Source organism: Paramisgurnus dabryanus, chromosome 1 (genome assembly GCF_030506205.2).
Source record: "Paramisgurnus dabryanus chromosome 1, PD_genome_1.1, whole genome shotgun sequence".
Lineage (NCBI taxonomy): Eukaryota > Metazoa > Chordata > Actinopteri > Cypriniformes > Cobitidae > Paramisgurnus > Paramisgurnus dabryanus.
Window position 1 is genome coordinate 25,346,277 of NC_133337.1, and position 27,992 is coordinate 25,374,268.

The window sequence follows — 27,992 nt, forward strand, 5'->3', positions numbered from 1 at the left end:
TTGATTCTGTGGTGGGCCACCACAAATAAATCAATGTATGGGAAACACTGTTGTTTTAGCTTTCTAAATCGTTTCCTAACATTTCTCAGATTTAACAATTTAGAAGAAATTGCTTAGTTTAAAGAGCACCTATTGACCAATTAAAATTTCCTTTGGTGTGTAAGTGTGTATTAGTACATGTTAACGATATGCAAAAGGTACAAACCCCAAAGTAAATGATGACGCGAGTTATCATATCCAACGTAAATCTCTTTTCATGGACTACAACAAACACACGGATTGTAGGCAACAGTTTACTTTCTGGGATTGGTGACGTGGACAAGACCGACATTATCATAATTCATCCCGCTTCAGACTCACAGCCTGTAAATTTACTGCTGTTAGCAACCAAATCTTTCAAACATGGTAAGGAGCGTCACATTTCCGGCTATTGTAAGAGGTATTCAGGCCAATCACAACGTACAGATTAGTTGGCCAATCAGGGACACAAAGCTTTTCAAATCTGTGCATTTCAGAAAGAAAGTGAAATCTGCAGCTACAAAAATGTACGTTTTTTTTATTTATATAGTGCTTTTTACAATGTTGGATTGCTTTGAAGCAGCTTTACATGAAAAGAAACCACAGAAAAAGGAGGATTAAGAAAATATAGTTTATAGAATAATATACAATATATTAATTACAGATTTGATTGTCCTCATAAATAAATCCTTCCACTAAGAGACGTTTAGTCAATAATATGATAAACAAGGTGTTGTATAAAACTAGACATGACTTTCTATCTTACATGTAAATGGCCCTTAAAAAAATCGAGAATTATAAAAAAGCAGAAGTGATGTGATACCTGCATGCAACTACATGTCTACATCTGACCTTTATATTTGCAGTATGCATATAGTAAAGCAGAAGCAGTGTGCACAACTGTTCAGTAAGTTATTACAATTCAAACCAAGTCAAAGACGCAGAGGAATCATCAAAGACCCTTAATCCAGCATAAAGGGGTTCAGTAAATGTGGAGTTGAATGTGATTAGGTGTGTTAAAGTGTTTGTGTCAGAAACACTGTAAAAGGACAGAGTCCCATTCGGCCAGTCCACATACACCCCTACTTTGTTTGAGGGAGGTGAATAAATCGGTATGTAGGTGAAGTTGTTATTGTGCCGGGCAGTGAACCTGTTATCAGAACAAATGAGAGTCCAAGAATCAGCGCCGACGCCAAACTTGCCTTCATCATCCCATCCTTTCCTCTTAATTTCTTTGTATGACAGTGAAATATAAACACCCTTCCCACTCCATTCAGCCTCCCAGTAACAGCGTCCAATCAGACGCTCTCTACTCAAAACCTGGTGCCACACATCGAATCTGTCTGGATGATCGGGATACGACTGCTCTTTGTCCATATATGTCACCTTCTGGTTCTCCTCAAACAGCTTTAGATGAGTGTGGATTGTATTTGGATCCAGCGTGAGATTACAGGCATCTGAATGAAAGGGATTGGATGAGGAATAATAAATCAATCATCATTTTTTCTAAATGCAACGACACAATGTCATAAGTACACCTACATTTTTTAAGTCCTGCTGTTATCCTGAACTTTCCATCGTGATCCACACTATAAAACAAACATACAGAGATTAAAGGGATTAGCGTATTTATGTACTTTGCAAATAGCAAATCTCTTTTCATTAAAGCAACACTATGTAGTTTTTTTTACCTTTAAATAATGTCTCTAAAATTATTTCAGTGATAGAACAACTTTTAACTGGACAAATTGTACTGTTGCTGCAACCTGAGCAGCCTCCTAGCTGCTACAAACACACTCTGAAAGTGGCGGTGGAGGGTAGGAAACACAGCCCCGCCCCTCCCTCTGAAGAGTGTCTGATACCAGGCACTGTTGCGCTTTTCAACCACATGGGGGAGCTGTAAGTCATTTTTTACATGGAAACTACATAGTGTTGCTTTAAGGAATGGGGTTGAAATATACTTGAGATTGGTGAACTGTTCTATTTTAAACCATTAGAAATTTCTCTTGATCTCAAATCACAAACAAGACCGCATGACATTTGATTGATGAACATACTTGAGTTTTTTCAGTGTGCAGTTTGGTTCATTGAGTCTTTCAGAGAGGATCTGATCTCCTGAGGGTCCTGTGTGATTGTAGCTCAGATCCAACTCTTTCAGATGTGATTGGTTTGAACTCAGAGCTGAAGCCAGATAACCACAGCCTTCCTCTGTCACCATACAGCCTGATAATCTACAGAGACACAGACATATTAGACAGGGACAAAAATCTGATAGATTTTTCTTTAACATGTTCTAAGCGTATTCGTCTATTCTTGTGGCCAAATTTTGCCTTGTTTTAGCCAAAATTCCTTGCTGGATATTTATAGCCACAACTGTTAAAACATTTACACTACTTTCATCGAAAAATCCCCATGTCATCCAAGATGTTTATGTCTTTCTTAGTTCAGTCGAAAAAAAATTTTGTTGTTGAGGAAAACATTCCAGGATTTTTCTCCTTATAGTCGACTTTTCTAGCGAAATGATTGTTGTCTTCACCAAAATAAAAAAATATATACTTTTAAACCACAACTTATCGTCTTGCACTAGCCGTGTGATGTGCCAGTGCAAACTTACGTTTTACGTAATCACATTGAAAGGTCACACGTAACATATGAGAAATGCACACTTGCAGACCATTTTAAATGATAAACTGAAACAAAGACATTAATTAGTATCATTACACATACAACAACGTCGCAGCAGTCCTCTTTCTCCATACTGGTCTAAACACTGGAGTGATAGTTCACATACAGTTTTGGTTTAAAAGTCCTTATTTTTTTATTCTTTTGGCAAAAATGATGATGGTTTGGCTAGATAAGATGTTGAGGTCCACTAAAGTCCACTATGGAGACAAATCCTGGAAAGTTTTCCTCAAAAAACTTAATTTCTTCTGGACTGAACAAAGAAAGACATAAACATCTTGGATGAAATGGGGATGTAGCCTGGTTAGCCAGACCTACATCAAGATGTAAGGTCTGGCAACTCTTCACACAAACGGCTCAATGCAAGGGGCGGGATATAAGGTTGTCCCTCAAAATGCCTCTGCACGCAATAGGATAGCGCTATGACCAATCAGAGCAACGAAGAACGTTTTCAAGTTTTCAAGTAGGAACCGTCGCAGCTCTGTCGTCGTTCATGTTAAGCCCGCCCCACAGACGCTACACACGATGTGATTGGCCTGACCAAATTTTGGTTTTTGGAGCTGTTAAGTGTATTGTGAGTGCCTAGACTAAACCCTGGCAGCAAATATATTTTGCGGCCGCTAGGGTGCGTCTAGATTTCTAGGCTAATGGGGATGAGTATTTTATCAGGATTTTTTTTATGAAAGTGGAATATTCCTTTAACATTAAAATTGGACCCAATGAAACCAACACAAACCTCAATATCTCCAGCTGACAGTTTGGACTCTTCAGTCCATCAGAGAGCAGTTTGACTCCTGAATCCTGCAGGTCATTGTTCATCAGGTCCAGTTCTTTCAGAGATGAGTTTGATGATTGTAGAACTGATGCCAAACTTTCACAGTGTTGTGTATTGAGACTACACATGGCCAATCTAAATAAGATAAAAATTCACATCTATGCAGTATGATGTCTCATTATACTCTGGTATTCCTCAGGTGAATATAAACAGCTTGGGTGTCGTTCCACCTCTTTTTATTCACATGAAATAATCTGCCCTGATCATTAGCTGTTTTTAAACAATCTGCCGATATCTGATATTGGGAAAATTGATTTAATCTGTTGATACCGATTACAGGCTGATTTGTTGGTGCATCCCTAATAAATGTATAGCCACAACTGTTTAACCATGACATTGAACCCAATGAAACCAACACAAACCTCAATATCTCCAGCTGACAGTTTGAACTCTTCAGTCCATCAGATAGCAGCTTTACTCCTGAATCCTGGAGGTCGTTGTTACTCAGGTCCAGTTTTCTCAGAGAGAAGTTTGATGATTGAAGAACTGATGCCAAACTTTCACAATGCTGACCAGTCAGATTGCAGCCTGCTAAACTACACAAACAATAAACATCTATTATTAAAGACATGCCTTAGGGTTAAATTAATTATTTTACCTAAACCACCACGTTATACAATTGTATTGATAATAATAATTAAAATTTTTAACAATCAAATGTAACCAAACACAAACCATGCACAACATAATCTCAAGTATTTGTCTGTATATAGTCAGGTTCTGCAAAACTCAATGTCATAAGCACAATACTACTGACAGTATTTTTAACACTTTAGCATACTATCCACTTCTCTTGATCAATTATACTGAATTATTTTTGGCTGAGTTTTTTGTCGTGTTAGGGGAAGTAGGAAAGCAAGCTTATGTTTGAAGAGCAGACTTTCATAGAAAAGAAGCAAACAGACAAGTTAACATTTCAAGATACAACACAGAAACATTAAAGTTAACACAGACCACTTTGAAATCCTGCAGACCCCCCAAAAATATTTCATGTTTAGTTTTGTAACATGGTTACTTGTTACCTCCACGTAGGGTCAGATATCCATGTTGGATTTTGTTTATTTTGAGGTGTAATTATAATTTTTATACACATACACATACACATGTGTGTGTATACATGTATGGGGAACTGCCCCTTAAAATGTTTATTTTAGTGATTAAAACGTCACATTTAAGAGTCCCCCTTGAAGTATCTGAATTGTTAAAAGTCAATGATTTTTTAGCCAGCATTGTTTTGTGCAATAAATTGAATCCACTTTATTCTTATGATGAGATGCTTTGGAGCCCTTTATATTCCACACCCATAAATGTTTCCATTACTGATGAAGAGTAGGGGATTACATTATAATGAAACTTGCATAATATATTAATAATACCAAGACCTTTCATATGTCAAAAAGGAAAGTTTGATTCAGTTCATATAACATTGTGTTGGAAACGTGACCCAAGACTAAAGCAGAAGTGATTGCAAGGTCGGAGTTTTCTTAAAAATAACATGATGTTTGTTGGGTTGACAGTTTGTGTAACGTTCAGCTCTTTGCCTAACGTTGTTGCTTAAGACTGTTAAAGCCAGTAAGTGAACACAGTGAGAAAAGAAAGTTCCTATTTTTTGCAGTGCATTGTGAGAATAACCCTAAAAACACCGTTACCCAACACAGCCCTGTCAGGATTCTGCTCTTTTGAGTTTGTTTGTGTTTAAGGACATGAGTTGCTATCCTATATGTTTATTGGTTTATTGGTTTCATTTCTTACTACATGTTAATTCACTTGTTTTCCTTTGATTTTGTGCTCCAATTATTTACCGGCTTGTCTAATGCTCTTGTAAAGCTTGTACTAGGGTAACCATACGTGCCATTTGTGGTCATCCAATGTGACTTCTGGGGGACGCACCTGAAATCCTGGCTAGAACGTGTTTGGAAAAAAATGGCATATGGTGACCTGGCTTTCCCTGTCAGATGCTGCATTTCATTCCTCTTTCAGCTGTTTTGTTTTTGGATTTTGCATGTTTGTATTAATGTTTTTTTTTTTACTGTTATTCCCTGTTGGGTTGGTCGCTCCCTTTTGCCAGTGTTGCTCATCATGTGGTCTTGTTGTTTTTTCACCATATTGTGCTGAGACCCATATACTTTGTCCATACAATGCTATTAGAAACAGAAACGTGTTTAAAGTACTGTATCAAAAGTAGCTTGAGTTGTTCCATAATTTCACCATTTCTGTCATTTGACCTGTTGAACAGCTGCTTTTAAGTCAAGTATTACAAGTCATCAGTGTAATAAATTCAGTTAAAACCTTTTCTACCAGCATCATATGGACAACTGCTTTGGCAAAGTATTTAAAATGTAACCTTATTAGCAGAGAGTTTTGAATTTCATTTGTGACACCCCCCTCAAGCCCCACCCTGCAACCCCCCCCCACCCGCTGTGAGTTTTTAATACAAATGACAAAAGCGCGCTGATGACATTACATATGAGAAGTAAGGGTGTCACGATTTAGATTTTAAATCGAAATCGATCGAAATTAAGTCACAACCTTGAATTAAAAAATGGAATCGCCGATGCTGCCACTCATGTTGACACACATGTTGAGTGCTGCGAGTCAACCTCCTCTAACTTAGCTAGCTACGGCCAGTTAAAAGATATCATGGCAGATGCAAAAGACACCATGCCAGCTGCTCTTTACATGGGAAACAAAAAATCTGGGCATGCACATGTGCACAGCAGAACGGCGTTTGTGCCAGGACCGGTCGTTTCTCTGAACCGGGATCTGTTTAAGTTTCACAACAACTTGTTTCAGTTGCTTAAGAGTTATGAAAACAGCATTTAAAAATGACTTATTAGGGTATAGTCTCACAATCTCGTCTGATGGTAATAAAAGCGTGTTTTTCAGGTGCAAAGTACTGACAGGAATGTGCCTCTGACAGGAAGTTTCGTTTTATCAGGTATGTGCATGTACCATATTTTTCCACTGGCAATCGAAAATGTAGTCGAATCAAGGATTTGGAGAATTGTGACACCCCTAATGAGAAGCTCAGATGCAACACCAAAAGCACAGACACAAAACAAGACACTAAAAGAATAACAGTGACATGCATATTAATTTTCTTAACGAATCTTGTTAACTGAACTGTTTTAATAAAAAGCCTTTTATTATATATACTCTATGCTCTTCTTTTACACTTGTAAAAGATACCTCAGTTTTTTTAGTTGACAGTTTGGACTCTTCAGTCCATCATAAATCAGCTGGACTCCTGAATCATGCAGGTCATTGTTACTTAGGTCCAGCTCTCTAAGGCAGGAGTCTGATGATTGTAGAGCTGATGACAAACTTTCACAGCACTGACCAGAGAGATTACACAAAGCCAATCTAAACAGAATTTAAAAAATATAGTTGCAAGCGAAAATCATTGCGTTCACAGCACAATTAAACAAAATATTGTATTTTTAGTAGGGCTGTCAAAAGATTAATCGCGAATTATCACATACAAAATAAAAGTTTTTTTTTCGCATACTATATGTGTGTGCACTGTGTATAATAATTTTGTAATACATGCATGTATTTGAGAAACATTTACATATATATTCAGATTTTGAAATATTTTATTTTATATACAATTAAAAACACATATTTATATATACATAATAATTACACACAATACACAAATATATTGTGCAAACACAAACTTTATTTTGTATACGATTAATCGCGATTAATCTTTTGACAGCCCTTATATTTGGACATCGCTGGTGATGATATTATGAACTTAAAGAAGCCCATGCTATGCCTATTAAGTTCATGATTTTAATTTTGGGGTCTGCTAAATATCCCATTTGTGATTGTCTATGGTTTCAATGTTGGCGTAATACCAGTTGCCCAAGTGAAGTTTAGGCAGATTAAGTAGACGTTTAAACTGTATTCACAATCTTTTTCACGAAACTTCCTCTTATTGTCCACTAAAAGAAACACTGATCACAACAATATTTATATATATAATTTCTTCTTTTAAACCTTTTAAACAGAAAAAAAATTGTTTAGTTGTCTGTCAAGTCATCTTTTAAACGTCTTTTCAATTAGCTTTTGCTGTGGTGTTGTTACTCTGTTTAGTTCCTTCTTATTTAATGTTTTACTCACTGGTGTGCTGATTCATTGTATTCATTAGGTTGTTAGCAGTCACGTTTTCAGTTTCCTCTTACATGTGTTTTTATTTTACCAACCTTGGTGACTGTGATTGGGACTATTTGGTTTAAGCCCAGTGTTTGTTTTTGATTTCGTTAAATAAAATGCATTTTTGACCATGCCATAATAATATATTGAAATACCTCAATATCTCCAGCTGACAATTTGGACTCTTCAGTCCATCAGATAGCAGCTTGATTCCTAAATCCTGGAGGTCATTGTTACTCAGGTCCAGTTCTCTCAGAGAGGAGTTTGATGATTGTAGAACTGATGCCAAACTTTCACAGCACTGACAAGTCAGTCTAGAGCCGGACAATCTGAACAGATCAACAGAAGACATAGTGAATAAAGTGAATATATAAGACGACTCGTATATATACAGTACACATCCATGAACTAGAATGACAAAAACCTCAATATGTTCAGCTGACAGTTTGGACTCTGCAGTCCATCAGAGAGCAGCTTCACTCCTGAATCATGCAGGCTATTGAAGCTCAGGTCCAGCTCTATGAGCGGGGAGTTTGGTAACTGGAGGGCCAATTTCACAATCTCACAACACGTTTCAGTAAGACCACCGTTGTCAAACCTACCCAGACAGAGTATTTGTTGAAGAATTAACATTTTATATTGATGTTTATCATTTGATATGTTATGAATACTGTTGTATCTTAATCATGCTTCTTTTGTCGTCAATTAGCCTTAAAAACACCCAGCAGTTGATTGAAGATACAGTGTAGTTTGCAAATACTCACAGGGCTTTCCTGCAGCATCTAACAACTGGAACTAGTCTCATGTAACCTGCTGTTGATGTCTTGTACATCTTCAGGTTAAACTCATCCAGAACCTCCTCTGACATCAGCAGTATGTAGGCCAGCACTGAGCACATTGAATATGACAGTTCTCTTCTTGTATTTGAACTGAGATATCTTTGCACTTCCTTGAATAACGAATGGTCCTTTACTTCAACCAAGCAGAAGAACAGGTTTATTGAAGTTTCAGCTGGGAGATCTTTATCTTGTAATTGTTTAATGTGTTTGATTACTTTGGTAATGCTCTTTGTGGTGTCTTTGTTGCACGCGAACAAGCCACTGAGCATCTTCCGATTGGATTCCAGTGAAATTCCCAGCAGGAATCGCAAGAAAAGGTCTAAATGTCCTCTCTCATTCTGCATTGCTTTGGCAATGGCTCTCTTTAGCAATTCGTGTAGTTTGACTTTATTTAACATCTTTTTAAAGTGGAATGAAAACTCATTTATGCTCTTCCTTTTTGAATTTTCAAAGAAAAACTGAAGCTCCTCCAGGTTTTTGTTCAGGTAGCAGAAGAACACATAGAGAGCAGCGAGAAACTCTTGAATGCTCAGATGAACAAAGCAGAAGACTTTCATCTCATAAATTCCAGCTTCCTTCTTCAAGATCTCGGTGAACATTCCTGTTTGCTCACAGTCATCACTTGCATCAATTCCACATTCTTTTAGGTCTTCTTCAAAGAACACTGTCTTTTCCTTCTTTAGTTGTTTGAATGCTAGCTTGGCCAACTTCAAAATGTTTGTAAGATTTGCATCTAGCAGTTTCTTGTAGTTTCTTTCTACCGTTTCGTCAAACTTTTGGTTCTTTAAAGTCATCTGTATAAGTAGGAAATGAACGTACATTTCAGTCAGTGTGGTGGGAATGTGCTCCCCGTTGTTCTTAAAGAGAATTTCCAGTAGTACAGTAGCCGTGATCCAACAGAAGACGGGAATGTGGCACATGATGTAGAGACTACGAGACGTCTTGATGTGCGAGATGATCCTGGAAGCCTGAGACTCATCCGATATTCTCTTTCTGAAGTACTCCTCCTTCTGCTGGTCAGTGAATCCTCGCACCTCTGTATACAAACCCACAAACTCAGGAGGGATCTGATTGGCTGCCGCTGGTCGGGAGGTTACCCAGACGAGAGCTGATGGAAGCAAGTCCCCTTTGACCAGACTGGTAAACAGCAGATCTACTGATGATTTTTTGTCAACCACCTTCAATGTTCTGCTTTCAAACTTCAAAGCTAGTTGACTCTCATCAAGTCCATCGAATATAAAAACAAGATTGTGTGTTTCATAGAACTTTGTTTTTTCCAGTCCGTTCAATTCTGGATAAAATTCCAGTAGAAACTCGTGGAGATTGAATTCTTCATTTTTCATTAAGTTGATCTCTCGGAACGAAAGCAGGAACATGCAATGTATCTCCTGATTGGCTTTTCCTTCAGCCCAGTCCAGGATTAACTTGTGTACAGAGACGGTTTTTCCAATACCAGCGATGCCCTTGGTCAGCACAATCTTTTTATTTTTCCGCAGTAAACGGAATATTTCACTGCAGTCTATCTGCCTGTCCTGTGATTTCTTAGTCTTGAAAGCATCATCGATCTTTAGAATCTCATGTTCCCGATTGACTTCTTTAATATCCCCCTCTGTGATATAGAGTTCGGTATACACATCCCTCAGAAGTGCTTCGTTTTCTTTTCTGCCCTCAAAAATATGCTCTGCTTTTTCCTTCATGTTGATTTTGTGAGTGTTCAAGAACGTCTGCAGCGCTAACTCTGTTATGAAAGATCAATGTTATACTGTAACTGCATTAAATTGAGATGATTTTATTACCAATCTCTTCACTTTCACAGATTATTTATAAAAAATATATATATACTGTATATAAAAAAATAAAATAGGAAAAGTAATGCAGTCCTGGGACCGCATGTATTGCAAGTGCACAAAATTTTGACTTTTTGGGTTGCTCTGGGCTATATTAAACAAAACGTTTTTCTGTGAACTTTTCAGTTCTGCTATACTTTAGCCGCTATATCGCTTTATTTAACCAAGGAAATTCAAAATTATATATAGTTTTAGCCATTAATTGTATGGTGCCATCAAGGTGGAATCTTGTGGAAATTTGTGTGATCAAGCTGATAGTACAGTATTCAACAAAACATTTTACTGTGATGTAAGAAAATTTGTTAGGCTATAGAGTCAGGCATTGTACCTTGTTTATCTGATGTCTGTTGCTCTGCAAATTGTTGTGCCTCTTGAAAGTAGAAAGAGAAGACAGATCGAAAATGACAATGAACATTAAGAAGCAATACCATATAGATATACAAGTATTATAACAGGTTTCAATCTGAATTGTCTCGTATATTAACTATTAATTTTTGATGTGTTAAATTTGTACCAGTTCCTGCGGCATTTAGACTGAAGTTGACTGGGCCCGTGAAAGTGTTTCCGGTGAGTACAGGAGCATTTACACTTGCACCTGTTTTTGCATCCACATCAACAATGGCTCCAGTGTGAGGGCGGCTGCTGATCTCATCTGAAGTGTTTTGAACTGAAATAGAGATCAGATTTATGTTTGTGTTTCCTAGATTACAACTTAAACATGAATGTTGTTCTTTCACTTATTACCTTTCTTGTGTTTCTTTTCTAACTCTTCAGACAGATAGTTCTGGTCCATCTTCATCAGGATGTCCAGCGTAATCTTCACAGCTTGTTCTGGTCCAACACAATCGATCATCTTTTCCACAGTACCTGGGACATCATCATGTTCAGTCGCTGGAATGGATCCATCTTGTTTTAAGAAGATCTTAAATCGCTTTAGTTTTTCCTCTTGAAGCTTTTTTAGTGCGTCACAAAGCAGGTCCTCCGCAGATGTCATCATACCTCATTGATTTACTGCTGTTGAGCGTAAAGATAAAGGTTTTAAACAGATCTATTGAATAGATCAAGCTAAAACAGTGATTATTATGAACAACACTAAAGTGAAAATCAGTCACAGTAAAATTCAATTTCTCCTCTTACATTCATTTTGTGTTGGTTGTTAGCGTTGCATGTATGAAAGTCATGTGACATTGCACAACACACAGACATGGCACATATACACGTACGATGTAGATGTTTGGCTACTTCTCAAGTGATTTCCGAGAAGAGTTCAAATCTTTCGCAAGTAATGACTGCACTCCTTTGACCTGCCCAACTTCAGATAACTGTGTTATGTTTTTGCTTTCTCAGGATGAGTTAACTTGGGAGGAATAAAGATGACTTAAGTTCACAGGCTACACGAATGAATATTAAGCAAAAGTATTAAAAAAGCATACTTAAATGTGTTTTTGTAATATCTAAACATATATTATATTTATTTTAAGGTTAATTCTTGGTTATTCTTTATGTAGGCTTCTGACCAACTACAGAATAAAATGTAAGAAATTACAGCAAATAGCATCTTTTGCACTATTTATTGATTTTAAACATCTTTTCTAAGCCTTAGTTGGGGGCGAATTACAACTTATCCATCTTTTAACCTCAAAATCATTGCAAAGCTTAATTCTGTTACAACAAGGTTACAATACAAACCATGATGTAACGTGCTGCTCAAATGATGGGTAAACTTTTTACATTCCACTCTTATATTTCTTTAATTATAGTATCTATGCTGCTCCGTTACCTCAAAGGGTGGGTCAAGTTACTAAACACAAAACAGTCAGGTAATGGTATAGTTCACCCAAAAATGAAAATTCTGTCATGATTTACTCACCCTCATGTTGTTCAAAACCTGGATGTGTTTCTTTATTCTGTTGAACACAAAATGATATTTAAAGTATGCTTAATAAAGGGTAAACATTCTCAGGAAATACTTTAACCTCTGAAAAAGCACCATGTAATACATTTTCTATATATAGAAAAAAGTACTTTTGTCAATGGGACGGTCCCTTTAAAAAGTTCCTAACATATACACTTTTGGTACAGAAGAAATGTACCTTAAAGGTACCAATATACCACTTTTAGGGACAAAATTTTACTTTCTGATAAAGGTACAGCCCCAATGACAATGTTTGTCCGTAGCTTTAAGAGCTTTGTATGAGTTCTAGATCATATATTCTTCTTAGTTCATGTTAATATTAGCATTAACCAATACATTTTTAAAATTAAAACTTGTATCTGTTAACGTTGGTTAATGTACAATGAACTCTCAAAGATGAATAATGCTGAAAAACTATTAATACTTTATGTTAGCTAATGAATTTACTAATACAATCTTACTATAAAATGTTTCCGATATCTTTGATAACACACAAATATATTTGAATCAGTTTAGGGTCAACTTACCTTGAATGATGGCGACGTTAATCTTGCTTCTCGACTGTGTTAAACAGAAACTAAAAAGCATCTTTCACTTCTTCATTTCACTTCAGTGCAGATTTCCTCTATGCACTTCTGTGTTAGTGGTGAAAAAATTTAAATGTGAAATATATTCAGGAAGCCAAAGCTAAGCTGTCCAAGATTGTGAATGAGGCAAGTAAGACACAGAGACACTTGAATGATCTCTGTCAAGGAAAAGGGTTTAAAGATAGTTGAGGATGTGTGCCTCACCCCTACATATTGAGTTTTGCCAATCAGGAAGACGTCATAGGGAACCACAAGCAATAAGTTTATTAATCATCTTTTGTACAAAGTGCGGACAAAACTTGTTAATGATTAACGTGTATTTTATATCTTCTCTTTTATTTTCTTTATTGTTTCTTATGTGTTGTTGTACTGTGAAACCAGAGACAAATGTCCACTACTGAAGAAGCCCACATTAGGTCATAAAATATTTCAACGATGTCTAATTTTGCAATGTTATTTCTTAGCATTCACCAGTGATGGCCCAGATAAGTTTTAATATAATTGGGCACATGTGGTTTACCTCAAAGAAAGCCAGCAGTGCCGCATCACTGGCCCATATCCTATTTATGGATTGAGATCTCTGTAAAATATGAATAACATATTGATTAAAAAACGACTTTATTTTTGTGTAAGTTGGATGCATTGTGGTGTCATTAGTGCATCTCTATTTAAGTTCCCAGTGTGGCATCTATAACACAACCCATTATGTTGTTTTATGTCGTTTTTATGTTGATCACAATGCAAACACTTTTTTTACATAGTAATTTATTGTGCCTATATTACACATTACATCTTTACTGGTTTGCACTGCCTTTCTCCAAATGCCTAAAACAATTTAATACACAATACTTCTTGCATATGAGTCATAATCGTAAGATTATGTCACATGTCAAGTCTTTAGGGGATGATCCTGGAGTTTGATCAGCCTTCAGGAACCTTAGTCACGTTACTGTCTGTATCAGTATTTACAGGACTGGGGCCTGCAGGTGAGTTTAACAAGGTCTCTGGCTTTCCCTCAGTATCTTTAGTAGACATTTCCTCCTGAGGGAGATCTTCACTGGACGGTTCCACGGTCTCCGCTGTTTGGGAAGTGTCCTGAGGAGTCTTTGATGAGGGTCTTGAAGTTTCGACAGGAGCCACAAAAGCTGCACCTTCCTCCTTTACGTCAGGAACAGAAAACGTCCGGTCTGGATAGAGCAGTTTCAACTGTTCCTCAAAGAAACTCTCGAGATTAGTACCCACACTGGCCATCTCAGTATCTTCCTAAAAATACCAGAAATAGCCAACATCAGTATTACACTCATGTGCTGCAGCTTAATCAAAGTACATATAAAATATCTGAGGTGTTTTAATTTCATTTTGAAAGATGTTAAATGTTTACAAGGATGCTCAATTGACAATTTTATTTTGTGTTGCTTGTAAATGAATCAATTAATTAAGTTACATATGACCAATAATGTAATATTTAGCCCTGCATATAAGGACAAAGACATTTTTGGCTCTCATGCAGAAGGATCCATTTATTATTGTTTGGAAAAAACAAAAACTAATTTATTCACGCTGGAAGTCTACCATGGAAACCATGGTCCAAATTTTCACCTGAAATAGGGAACCAATCACAGGACGGGGAGGGGGCAGCAAGACGATGATGACGTCTATGCGACACACCGATTGGCTGTAAGCTACGTACAGACGCATTTGACAGACATTCGTAGGGCCCAATAAATGGCTCAGGGCATTCGTAAACCATGCCTCAAATATGAGAAATTCTCTATGAAACTGGTCTGGTGTTAACACACAAAATGAATCATGCCACACTAGAATTCTTCTTGAGTCCAAAGAAATGTTCCCAACCAAAAATAACACAAATCACTTTTGACCTAAACTCGACATGCAGAAATATTTTTTTTAAAGAAAGATCCAAGACAAGCCAGAGAAAATTAGACCCGAGTGCAACCCGAACAAGTGGAATTTTTTTTAACCAGACGAAAAGAAACCCTGGTGGCCTCGCATTCAATTTGGCCCGCTGCTCCATTTTTTTTCATTCGTTATCTGACGACGACACCAAGGTAACCGCTAAAATATGTAAAATCAAAAATTGATTGACAGGTCTGTCTCAGCGAAAAATAAATGCACTCTTGACAAACAAGAGGCTGGGGTTGGACCTTGGTTTTCGAATCTAAGTGGACCCGTGAAGACCCCCCCCCCCCGTATGCCACATGATAAAAAAATGATTTTTAGGCTTAATTAACTCTAAATTACAAGTCATTATAACTTACTATTATTTATCTGGATAAGAGATGAATTGCAACAACTTATTACATGAAGTTATAACAACTCATCTCTAGTCAAGATAAATAATATTAAGTTAAAATTACTTGTAATGACTTATCATGTTGATTAAACTTAATTAAAGATTCCAAAATTCTCATCTGATTTCTGCAACAAAAAAACACCTCACGTTGGGTCAATCACGTTTATACACTGCCTCCGAAACTTTCGTATCTCAAAAAAATTTGATCATGACCAATTATCTGTTTTTCTATTTTCTGCATTTTTCCCATCTGTAGCAAGTATTTTGAGAGATGTTTTGACAATTTAGAGCCACCCTACAACTAAACGGCAAAATCCAGAATGCCGTCTGACAAGTAGACTCACTTTGTCTCCCAGCACAGATTCATCAACAAAGACAGATTGTGGCAGATGATTGCAGATCTGCTTGGAAAACAGGATGAAGGTACTGATTTCAAAGCAAACGGTGTATGAAAGATTATACAATAGTGTGCTCAAGTTAACTAAGTTTGTTGCTTATGTCATTTATCAATTTGCAGAGAAACTGCTAACTTTATAAAGACTCAATTTGTTTTGTTTAGCAAACTTTTTTTGTACAACATTAAAAAGCCTCGTACTCAGTGTGCAGGGTTTCTGTGCGTGCAAAATTAGATTAAGATCTTTAAAATTAATTTCTAGTTATTAATATCCGTTAACAACCCAATAAAAGTCTTTGTACCTTGTGAAAAGTTGCACAGTTTTTGAAAATCAGCCTGACATCTGCAACAAAGTCATCAGTGCTCTTATAATGCATCTTCTCCAACCGACTTCTGATCACAGACAGATCCATTGGCGTCTTTATTATCTCGCTGTACTCCGGCATTGACTGCAAGTTAAAAAGAAAGCAGTGTTAGTGCACAGAAACCTTGCTGTCTATTGTATACATTATCAGCTGCCTTCTATGAAACCACCCTGAAACGCAACATCACACAGTACACGACTGATTCGGACACATCCCTACCTGCGGGAAGCACACGAGTGACTAATCCAACAGGCCATAAAAATACATTGCACAACAATATGAATGATAATGACAGTCATTCGGTGTGATCCAGGTTGTTTAGGAATGACTCTCCACATAAATCCTGGCAGCATAATGCCTTCATGTCAGGTGCATGCCTAGGATTCCCAAATGTGCTTTGTAAGTAGGTAACATGCTAGGTTTTGGAACAGAGCTTACTTTTTGGTTGATTTTAACAATTCAATTTGCACGATTTCTCTGATTTCCCAATGTACATCAATTAATTGATTCGATCTGGAATGCTGTGTGAGACGGATCAACTTACCGCTGGAGTGACCGGCTCCTGGAAATCCATGCTGAGTTCATTGCAGTAAAGACGCAGCAGCAATCGCTCACATTTCTAAACATAAAAATGCATGAAATAAAGATTAATGTAACAAAACTCTTTCAAGTGCAATCTTAGTGCTTCAAATTTGGCAAGTTGTAAAACAAAGAGGTTCTTCATACTCGTCTATCCACTGGTGTGAACGCCTCTGAATCTGGATCCTGCTTTACATTGTTTGAACCGCTGACACTATGATACTCCATTTCAGGTGAGGTAAGGTCACGGCAGAACGTACAGTACCATTCACCACTGCAGATAAACACAAACAACAGATAGATACACTTACTAATGTGTGTAGATGTAGGTATAACCAAAACATATTACAGTATGGGTAAACTTTAAGAGAAACAGTATATATATATCATGCAATAGTGTTTTTCCTCAAAGCAAAAGATGAAATTATCCTGGTATTAGTATAAAAACAGTGGCACATATCAAACACTTCAAAACAGTCAAATAAATAATAAAAACATTAAAAACTAAAAAAAGGCTTAACTAATTCTAGAATTAATGTCCAAAGTGTAGCTGCACAATATTTAACATCATAACTACCCAGCCCTAAGCCTTGTTCAAATAATATCTTTACTGTGAAATGATCACGATTAAGTAGTTATGCCCGTTAAAAAGCCTCTTTTCTGTTTCCCAAATCTTGTATGTACCTTGGTGATGCAGTCAGGGTAGGGATGTGGCAGGTAAGATGGAAGACTTTAGGGCATTTGTCACAACACAGCAGTTCCCCTCCATTTTGGCACACAGCACACCAGTCCTCATTGGGGTCTTCATCTATTTCTGGGGTCTTCTCTGACTGCTGCTCGCCCTGCTGTGGGGTCTGGGACTGAACCCCGGTGCTATCTGGAAGATTGGCTTTAGCACTGGTCTTTACCTGAAATGCAGTAATGGACACAAGTATATTTTTAAACTTAGTATTCAGCATTAGTTTACCACACTTATCTACAGTACAACAACTGATCGAAGATTTTTATTTGGCTTCATCAGTGGTGGAAAAAAGTAGGAACATAAGTGAAAATATTATCAGTATTTAACTTGTAGGACTTTGGTCTTATATCCAGTGAGAATGAGTAAACGCTTACAAAACGAACTTCATCATCATCCTCTGGTTCATCTTTGATGACGATGACCGGTCCTGGAGACGATCTGCGCCTTCTTTTATTGGACGGATTTGATTGGCCACTCCGAGGGGCCTCCACACGTTTCCAGGTACTGGAAGAAAAGCCACAAAATAAATCTATCATTTTGTGACGAACACATAAAAAACACAATATGCCTGGTGAACAGAAGAAATTATATACCTGTTCTTTGGTTGTGATGAGGTTACAGGCATTTGAGAAAACTGCCTTGCTTGTGCTAAAAGTTAAAGAAAATAAGAAAATGCCATTTCAATTGTTTTCAATATTTCTTCAACAAAAAAGTTGTTGGATTAATGCATACAACAAATTTTTTATGCATTTACTCAATTCGTACGTTTTTAAAGTTATAATATAATGTATTATGTTACGCTAGATTAGAAGATAAAATAATTTGTATAATATGATATATTTTCAAAGCTCAACAATTGAAAACAGTCGGATATCTGTGTGTCCTTAAGTGTAAGATTATATTCATAAAGTGTGACACACATTTAAATTGTATTGTTTTGATGTGCAGACACTATTGTACTAAATAACCTAAAGATTATAAATCAGTCTGTTTGTAATTATTTCTATTTATTATTAAAAATGTTGTCTTTTTTGTCTCTTGCATGACGATGATAAATTGTATTATATCAGTAAATCTAAGAAAATATGTTTGCATACCTGCTCGGTCAGGAGGCGTGGAAAGTTGACTAGTTGAATAACTGGGTCTTTGAGTTGGCATTAGCGCACTGGGTTCACACCTCCTGTTCAGATATGAAGTTACTGGAACATTTGGCTGAAAAAAAAAACATAAGAGCTAGAATTGAACACATTTGGTGCACACAATTAAGGGCATATACACAAACTTAAAAAGACTTTAACTATTTTTTCAATTCTCTGATCGGATAAGTCAAGTACTGTTATATTCTTAGTATAACAGCACAGAGTTACGGTTTGTATCATTTCACTTTTATCAATGATCCAGATAGGATGGCCGTCTGTGTGTTACACAGATTTGAATATAGGAAGAATATATGAACATTAAATATGATTATACAAATTTATAAAGCAACATAACTGCAATATTCAGCTGTATTTATTCTCTATGATGAGATTAAATAAGGCCAAATGAGTCAAAAATACATTATACACAATATTTACTCCTCATACATGCATTTGTGTGCTTGCGTGGTGGTTAACAACACTACTAGTGAAACTCATTGAGCACCACCTATCTACAGGCACAAAATGCCTGAATGCCACCAATTGTTTTCTGCATTGCAGCCAATGAAAATTATGCTTTGCAAACACTATCCAATCTGAACCCCCCTGATTGCTCTTGACCATGCCAGGCATGGTTGGTTAATCGCACCGTGTCCCGCTTGCAGATGTGGGCTTGGGCGCCAAATGCAATCAAGCTCGGGCGCAGTTCAAGGCAACTGTGCTTAGTGCGAGTTACAGCTAATCTAATAATGCCTGATATTGATTCTGAATTGCAAAGGTGATATTATGCACAGCTCTTTCATGTATACAGGGTTTGCACTGAAGTCACTTTTCAACGCGCCCACACCAGAACTCACCCTGTTGAGTGGCAAACGTTCAACAAAATGGCCGGTTTTCATAGCGACTACTGCGAAAATGCCAGTAAAACTGACTATTATCAGCTTAAATTGAATTTAGTTGGACTTGATAGCAGAAATGGACAATGCTTAGTTACATTAGTTACATTTTCCAATCATCTGTGCTTTATTAGGTTGTTTGTATTGGGAAACATTTTACTTCACTAAATTCTAAAGCATAGAATCATACTGTGTATTCTTCAATATTGCATATTAAAATTTATTTAATACCTAATTGTGTAATTTTACTTGAGTAAAAGTATGTTAACTCTTTCGCCGCCATTGACGAGATATCTCGTCAATGAAGAAAAAACGCTTCCCTGCCAATGATGAGTATTTCCGGCTTTGACGACTATTATCCACCAGGTGGCGCCCTTCCGCAACTTTTTAAACCTGGAAGTGTTGCCCTATGGCAAGCGGCTGTATTTCCGTGTCTGTTTTAAAGATCGCTCTGAAAGGGATCTCTATGAAAAGTCCGTCACAAAAATGAAATTATCTCAGCTTTTTGCTCAAAATGTGGTGTTTTTGCAGAAACCTACCCATATTCAAAAGCTGATTACAAAATAACTGAAGGTAGGATGAAACGGTTGTTTTTGTTTGAAAGCAGAGGGTGAAAAACATGAAAAACGCTGGCGCTGGCTGGCAACTTTAAAAAAAAATGCTGGCGACGAAAGAGTCAATGTACTTGTATATTAAATGTAAAACAAGAACTTTTATTTATGAAATGTAATAGAGTAAAAATTATGATAATTTGCGTTGGAATGTGTTTTCCAAAGAAAAACACGAATAATATACACATCAATATACAAAATTTTTTTTAAGTAGAAAGTAAAACCTCTGCTTGATAGTGACCCTAGCAGCTTGTCAACCCACCTGTGGTCTGTGGACGTTGGCATGAAGGATCAATTTACTTCAGTCTGTCAAACGATAGCTCCGAATTCTTGTTAATCTGTTAGTACAGTCTATCGCACAACAGCTATTTCCCATTTAGACGCGTTTTCCCCGTGTTTTAGCTGATTTCACACTGTACACAATTTCTGCCGCACTGTCTTTTGCCACTCAGTGGGCGTAACCGCAGTCCCTCTCGCCGATGGTGACGTCACGTGCATACCCTCTATTATGGCTTTTTGATCAGTAGGAAGTCCTTATCAATCTAAAATCACTGCGAGTTTGAGTCGTTTATAACATGCATTTGAAAAAGCAACACTCGTCAAACACAATTATTATAAATATTCTTTATTATCATGAAAATACCAGAAAAGGTTTGAACCACAGCGATATAAATATGCTTATAGGCATTTCGTGGAGATGTGCGTGTAAATGGTGCTTTTTCAGCAGCGCATATCGAGTTTCTGCACAAGAGTGCCCTCTGGGTTTTGGATGTAGCGGCATTTCAATGTTATTAATTGAGAAGCATAGCAAGCATATGGCACAATTACTCATCTCAGGCCTACTGTAAGTACACCCTTACCTGATGGAGTGCATGTGAAGCGGAAAGCATTCCACCGCTGGAGTATGCAGCATTGTGCGGATAGCGAGCCGGCCTCGGGAGACCCTCCAGTGGTTTAGGGGGGTACATAGGGTTGTTCATTACACCCCTCATGGTCTAAGGGAAGAAAAGATTTGACTTTTTAGAAAACCCCACATTTACATAAAATTATTTATCAATACCTTGATTTTAAAATATTTCCAATTATATCAATTCATCATATCATATTTGGACACACTTGGTTTTATACTGAATCATCTTCACCTGTGGAGGCAGGGCCGAGTTTTGAAGCACAGGTGGAGGACTCCTCGCGTTATAACGCCGCCCTTGTTGTTGAGCCATGTTGGGTAAAGTCTGAGACGGTGACCCACCCTGCATGGGTCTAGGTGGAGGAGGCCCGGGTAAGCGCATGCTGTGGTACCACGGCCATTGATTGGGTTGTTGATGGCGGGCGGTGTGCTGCGTGAGTTTTTCCACCTGCATCTGCAGCTGGGCCAGCGTGCTCTGCCTCTGCTGCTGAGGCTGAGAGCCCGGGAACCCTGACGGAAAATTCTCAGGTCTGGGGATTGGGTTCATCTGCTGGAAAGATATCTGCTGTGGAGCACCTGGATGTGGAACGTTTGGATGACGGACCGGAGATTTCTCCACAACTAGGGAACCTGAGACAGAAAAAGTGTTGTAGATCTGTGTTTCGAACTGTGCTGCCACTGGAAACCAATCGTAAACATCTTACCAAGGTCCATATTCGAAGCCCAAAAGGAAGATCGGCAGTGGAAACGAACTGAGCTCTGGGGAACGTACGAGATGTTGCATTTCGCCCGCATGAGGTACTGGATTTGACATGTGATCTGATTGGAAAGAGGAAGTTACACGTCAGCCTACCAATGGCATATGGCTTGTTGCAGTTATTACATCATTACATATCATCATGAATATTACAGCCGACCTATGACGAAAACAAGATTTTGAACAATTGATGTTTTACTGTCGGCGGGGCTGATGATCACTTACCAGTCGTTTACAGTACAGAAGAGCTGTCCCGCTGTTACTGGCCGTGGCCCATTTTGTAAAGTTGATCACATGATCAAGATGAGTGGAGAGTGACATCACATCCTGCTGTTGCTTTTTTAAAAGCGTTTCGTGGTCTTTTGTGATCGCCTTAAAATAAATAATTTATTTATAACCGTGCATAACAACAGATAAAAGCTAATGAAATATTCAACAGTACCTCGAGTTGATTGATTAATATTTTCCCCTTCTTGTTGATCTCCATTATGAGATTGCTAATGGACTTTCTGATCTCAGTAGCTACAGCATTGCGGTTTTCATCCATTTGCACGAGACTGACAATAGTAGACAAAAATACAATCCGGCTATTAGTTTAAAGAATAAACATATGGATTTAATGCTGCGTACACACCAAACGTGAAGCATCTTGTTCCTTGCTCGAGATTACTCTCTGGATTTAACTTCGTGTCATGCTAATTTTTTGCTTAAAGAGCCATACAGATCCAAAATCTGTGACCTGTATTGCAGTGTGTCATGTAGCACTCCATCAGTATAAACAATGTGCAAAGTAGTTGAACCAAAAAGTGCACGATTAATAAAGTTATTGACTTCTAAAGTAGGGAGTCGACTCTGAATCGCTGAAAAGAGTTTCATATGGATTGAATCTCCTGCCTGACTTTATCCACGTTACACAAACACTTTGCATAATAATCTCTGCCTACAGCCTTGCTCACGGGACTAACAAAAACTATGACCTGCCCACAGCTAGTTAGTGTGTAAACATCATATCACGCTGTGTTTCCAGTTTGTGTTGTTTTCACTACCAAAGATGAAGATATATGAAGAATCTGTGGTTAAAATGACTTTTTCAAGGAGGGATATACTAAACATTTGGCTGTAAAGAATCAGTGGTTAAAATTAATTTTTAACGGAGGGATTTACTAGAAGTTTGGCAATGAAAGATGGTTTAGTACACACTATATTTGGAAAAACATGCATTTCCTAACCACAACCTGTAAGTATGATTATAGCTACATACTTGCTAAAATGAGTGTAAAAATGTTAATGTTTTGACCTTGCATGCATTTAAACCTGTTGTCCTGGACTTATAAACATTGATAGGATGCTTAAAATTTGCATCTTACTGGCTCTTTAAGCTGAATATTTTCAACTTGCGCAAAAATGCGTTTGAGGCGAATAGCACGGTAATCACACTGCCCAATTCACATCATTCGCATTGAATTTTTATGTAATCTACTCGCGCAAATTGTTGAATTAGCGTTTGGTGTGTACACCCCATAAGAGTTTAGATGCAAGTAAGTGCATGCAAGTTTTTGGCCACAATCTCCACATCTAAAAAAGTCTCCAGTCACTCTTCACTGTCCTTTCTGAATAAAGGTAAAAGACTCAAAAACATCGATCAATATCCTAAAATATTTAATATACCTCGTTTAACAATGGAAACACTTTTGCAGCTCGACAACTAAAACTCAATGTACGTGCACAGTCATTCATCTCATTCTAGTTTCGTTCACTTTTCTAAAAATTAATCATGGGATTCTGCCAACAGACCGGAATTTCTGGGACGACTTTTTTGATTTATGTTTTAATTAATTTTTGAAAATCACTGTTTGTTAAATTCCCTGCTATAAGCGTTAAATAAATAAAAAGTTTTAAACATATTTACCCGTTGTTAATAGTTGCAGTCACATCCTCTATAGCTTTCTTCTTATCTTGAAGCTGGTAGGTCATACTTTCCAAGTGTTCCTTGTGGTTTTTATAAGCATCCTCTAGAAACTGGTAGCTGTATTGTAAAATCCTCTGTTAGATGCATTCATACCTGGTCCTGATTATGTCAGTGATATTTTTACATTTAAGTTAAACTCTATTGGGCATTTTTCCCAAGACTAAAATGCTTGTTTGAGCTGTCCTAACCTTGTGGTGATAATTATTAAAATATATCAGTGCTGTTGTTTTGTCTCAAGAAGCAAACCAGTATTGTTTTTAGTATAGTATGTGTGTAAAAACTACTTAAATGTCCTAATATAACTATGGCCTAGGCTTGGGTTAATCTAAAGCCTGTACAGAAAACCGCCCATATGTGTTACATCTATGAACTTCAACATTATATTTACATAAAGCAATCTACATCATCAAATGAGCACGATAAACATGATAAATGGGGGCCATACTTATGGTCTTTGTGTTTGAGAAGCTGACAGTCTCTGCACGTAAGACGATCACAAGTTTCACAGAACAGCTTTAAAGGCTCTTGCTTGTGAACATCACAGAATACGGGCTTCTGTGTGGAAGCACCCATCGCCTCTGTCAACAAAAAATAGGAAATATGTAATGAAGCCAACTTAAATCTGTGAAACGTAATAAATGCTGTTGTATACCAAAAGAAAACACTGACAAATGTTTTGGGGGCGTGAAAATGTGGAAGTGTAATGTTTGTCAAGTATGCAATGCATAATCAAAATGTGACCTCTGCATTTAACCCATTCCACTAAGTAGTGAACACACACAGACCCGGAGCAGTGGGCAGATATCACAGCGCCCAGGGAGCAATGGGGCACAGGTGCCTTGCTCATTGAATTTGACATTGAAACTGATGCAAAGGCATTTAAGAATTTTCAATTGTACAAACACTTTTGGGGACACTTGTCAGAATATTTATAATGGTATTGATTTACAAGTATTTACAAACCTGAGGACATTTCTGTAATTTGTCGGACTGTGTGGTCTCTGGTGAACTTTACACGCTGATGGGCATCGATGCAGGTGACACACAGAAACTCCACACATTCGACACAGAAGCCACTCGCCTCCGTGTTATCATCACAACTCATGCACAGCTGAAACAAGATCATCAAAGCGAGCCACATGATACTCCAGACATCTACAACAGTGGGTCTCAAAACTTTTTTAGCGTGCGGCCCCCCCTTATGTACTGTGTATCCATTAGAGCCCACACCCAAATAAAATGTATGACATAAAACATTTTAAAAACACCTCGTAATGCACAAGTAAATTTTGCTAAATGCATAAATGTGTGAAATCTAAAACTTTTTGTAACACTTAATATTTATTTTGTAAGTATTTTTTACCTTGTGCTTTAAAATTGAAGACCTTTAGTTTCTGTCTAAAGCAGGGGTGTCAAACATACAGCCGTTATTAAATGCCAAAATGATGGTTTGGGCTGACTCAAGCTGTAAATCTGGCCCTAAAGGGGGTAGCACACCGGCCACGCAGCTCAGCGCCGCGTCGCGTCTAGGACAACTCGGAGGTATCGTAAACTGGAAGTGCACATTAAATAGCGCGAGCTTCGTCAGATAGCGTGCAAAATGCAAAATACACATTAGCAGCCAATGTTAATTGTTAATGATTTGGGACAAATATGATGTTATTTAATGTTAAACTATGTGAGTGGCGCGACAGGGATTTGTAGAACTTCCTGAGACGTAGCTGGGCGGCACGGACAGGTGCCACCTGTCGGCACCTGTGTGCGTATACTCATAGAAAGCAATTTGTTCGAGTTTTTCAGAACGGCATGGCGCTGCACGACCCTGAGCTGCGCGTCCTGTGTGCGACCCCCTTTAGCCTCTTACGGAACACCATGTGTATGGTTTCAACTGTACCAGACATTATCGTAAAAAGAGAACATCTATCCTTAACCAAACATTTCTATCAATATTTAGCAAGGCTAACATCGCGGGGACGCGCATTGAATTTCTGGGTCGAACTTCTGTGTCTCAACCGGCGTGTTACTTTAAAATGTGTGTCATGCAATATCCACTTATCGCCGCATGGTTGTAGTATTTGTTTTATGAAATGCTACAATAAATACGTGAAGAACCACCGGAAGCATTTGATATTTTGAGCTTTCCGTCCTGAGGTGTTTCTATTTTACAGCAACTGTTTGAAAAGTTGTGTCACTTTCAACCTGTCAGTGTGCTTCCACTAGACTCGGAGAAAAACTGAAAGGTAGGTGTGACAAAATATATATCTTTTATCTTGGTACTGAAGAAATTTCATGGAAACCTATGGAGGAGAAGGTATTTAAAATGTTTCTGGTGGTAGATTAGCGAACCTCCTGTCACAACATCAAAGTCTCACCTTTCCAATCATCTCTTCCTTCTAGTTAATTTATAGCATCAAATAAACATGAATGACCATGAGAAGGAATGTTGTTTTAACCGCGGAAAGGCGTCAGTACACTCCGCTTTTCAAGTTCAAATCCTCCCATGCTAATCTACTAACTCTCTTGAACGCACATTCACTGCTAGTTGTCTTGCTGTTAATTTTAAAGAAACGTAGAGCAAGTAGCTAATCAGTGTCTAGTTTATTCAAACGCCGGGTGAGCACTGTGCAGCGCGTATGCGGAGAGTGTTTGCTGCGCGTGGCCATTGTGCTTTTACACCGGCTGCGTTTAATAACAATCTCAAGTTCACATTACTTTCTTTTACCTGCGCATTTATGAGCAAAACCTCTTCAATACGCTTTTAATCCACATTGTTTTCGTGCTGTTCTGGTCCATGTAATGACAGATATAGACACAATTACAGACATAAAAAGCCCAATGCACAAATCTGTTTCTCTGAAGATTATTAAAATAGATGATACAGGATTAATTTATGCTGGGCAGAGAGTGACAGTCTTCTGGCAACAGTGTTTTTTTTTAATATTTCATTGCTTTCTGTTAAATTGTTCAAAGTTATTACTGTTTAAAACACACTTGGCATCACATTCATGATTTTATGGTAAAATGACACTTTCCCGTCAATCCACGAGCATTTAAACGAGCAAAACGCCCCCCACAGACGGTTATGTGATGAACCGTCACATTTGACTCACGTCATAACCGTCATCACCAATTCTGAAACCGGCACACCCCTATTTCACACCAGTAAAAAGTCTGAGTGTTTTTATCCAACTTAAATGCAAGTACAGCGATGTGTTAAATGTTTGTTTATTGTTGACACCACCACTTTAAGCTGTCAATTTTTCCCCATTTACAATCCCCAACCCTACTAAGTATTGTCATGAGACAACAGCTTAAAAGGTCACGGTATTAAACATAACATGTAGACTGCACAATGCACTGAAAAGCACTTTGTGTAAATGCATGTAAACTTTATATACACACCTGACTGCTTTTCTCCATCGTGCTGCTCGGCACCTCCATTGAATCCTTGACAAAGAAGTTATCCAAGACCTCAACATCCATACACTCCTGCTGACAAACTGGACAGCGGATCATGCTCACTAATAAAAGAGGAGAGCACACCAACGTGTTAAAAACATACTGGTCACCATTTTAAGATATTCACTATTGTGAACTACACTTACATTGTTTGGCAGGGCTGCCTGTGCTGACCGTCCTGTTGTGAGCAGGTAAACATCTCTTACAGAAGGAGTGCAGGCAGGGCAGGAGTTTGGGCTCTCTGCTCGTGAAGCTGAGCTTACACACGGGACACACGTCCATCAGTCCCATCATCATCATTTTCACATTACTCTGATCGGCAGCATCAGCCTCCTGCACCGGCTTGCTCTCCGCTTCATTCTCCACGATGATCACCAGATCGTCCACTGCCTCGATCTTCTTCTCTGCGTTTTCATCCATCGCTCACTTCAGGAAGCCCAAAGTAACCCAGAGACTATAGAGTATAAAAACATCTTACATTAATCGGCAATGTTTACCTCAGACCGATGCACTGCGCAGTGAGTTGATGACAGATTCAGATGAACATATGTAACGTTACGCGAAATAAACAGACGTTAGATTTTTACCGCGGAATATCAAAAGATTTATTGGCTTTTTATCTATGACAAAAAAGCAACAACAGAGTTTGTTTATTTAAGTCGCTGCTGGTGTTTTATTTTGAGATTCAGCGGCTAGTTGCACATCATGCATTTGTTGACGATGGTCAAAGGCCCCGGTATGACGTCACAGACTCTCTATTATGACGCGCTACTACGGGAGCCAGGAGAGGACAAACGCGATTCGTATATTAGAAGTAAAACAGATTTTACTTTCAAGTTCCTAAATAATTGTATCACAATATAACTATCATTCAATTTAAAAATATATATATTTGTATTATTTCGGGAAAATGTGCATGTATAAGAAACATTCAAGGATCCAAGCCAAATATTAATTTTCTATACTTGATTGTAAC

The 27,992-nt window shown here is 37.8% G+C and overlaps 2 protein-coding genes across 3 annotated transcripts; both read right to left on the minus strand.

Annotated features, from left to right (window-relative positions):
- Window positions 1-55: 55 nt before the first annotated feature.
- On the minus strand, window positions 56-12,924 carry LOC135779246 (uncharacterized). 2 transcript variants are annotated; one of them, XM_065289975.2, is made up of 14 exons: window positions 12,825-12,924; window positions 12,253-12,289; window positions 11,127-11,396; window positions 10,897-11,049; window positions 10,711-10,752; window positions 8,461-10,273; window positions 8,121-8,294; window positions 7,852-8,025; window positions 6,725-6,898; window positions 3,898-4,071; window positions 3,437-3,610; window positions 2,076-2,249; window positions 1,561-1,607; window positions 56-1,475 (listed from the first exon to the last, which is right to left on the minus strand). In XM_065289975.2, exons 3-14 carry the CDS (start codon window positions 11,377-11,379, stop codon window positions 934-936), a joined length of 3,894 nt encoding a protein of 1,297 aa, XP_065146047.1. In that variant the 5' UTR covers window positions 11,380-11,396; window positions 12,253-12,289; window positions 12,825-12,924; the 3' UTR covers window positions 56-933. The 2 variants fall into 2 exon arrangements, with proteins under 2 accessions (XP_065146047.1, XP_065146048.1); XM_065289976.2 differs by lacking the exon at window positions 6,725-6,898 and having other exon boundaries at window positions 12,825-12,922.
- Window positions 12,825-27,735, minus strand: trim24 (tripartite motif containing 24). Its single transcript, XM_065289977.2, has 18 exons — window positions 27,163-27,735; window positions 26,960-27,078; window positions 24,521-24,668; window positions 24,003-24,135; window positions 23,498-23,614; window positions 22,031-22,145; window positions 21,814-21,960; window positions 21,536-21,650; window positions 21,067-21,461; window positions 20,785-20,919; window positions 18,376-18,490; window positions 17,872-17,926; window positions 17,653-17,782; window positions 17,221-17,444; window positions 16,684-16,810; window positions 16,502-16,576; window positions 15,895-16,041; window positions 12,825-14,147 (listed from the first exon to the last, which is right to left on the minus strand). The coding sequence occupies exons 1-18, from the start codon at window positions 27,434-27,436 to the stop codon at window positions 13,806-13,808; spliced, it is 2,913 nt and encodes a 970-aa protein (XP_065146049.1). The 5' UTR covers window positions 27,437-27,735; the 3' UTR covers window positions 12,825-13,805.
- Between the last annotated feature and the right edge of the window lie 257 nt (window positions 27,736-27,992).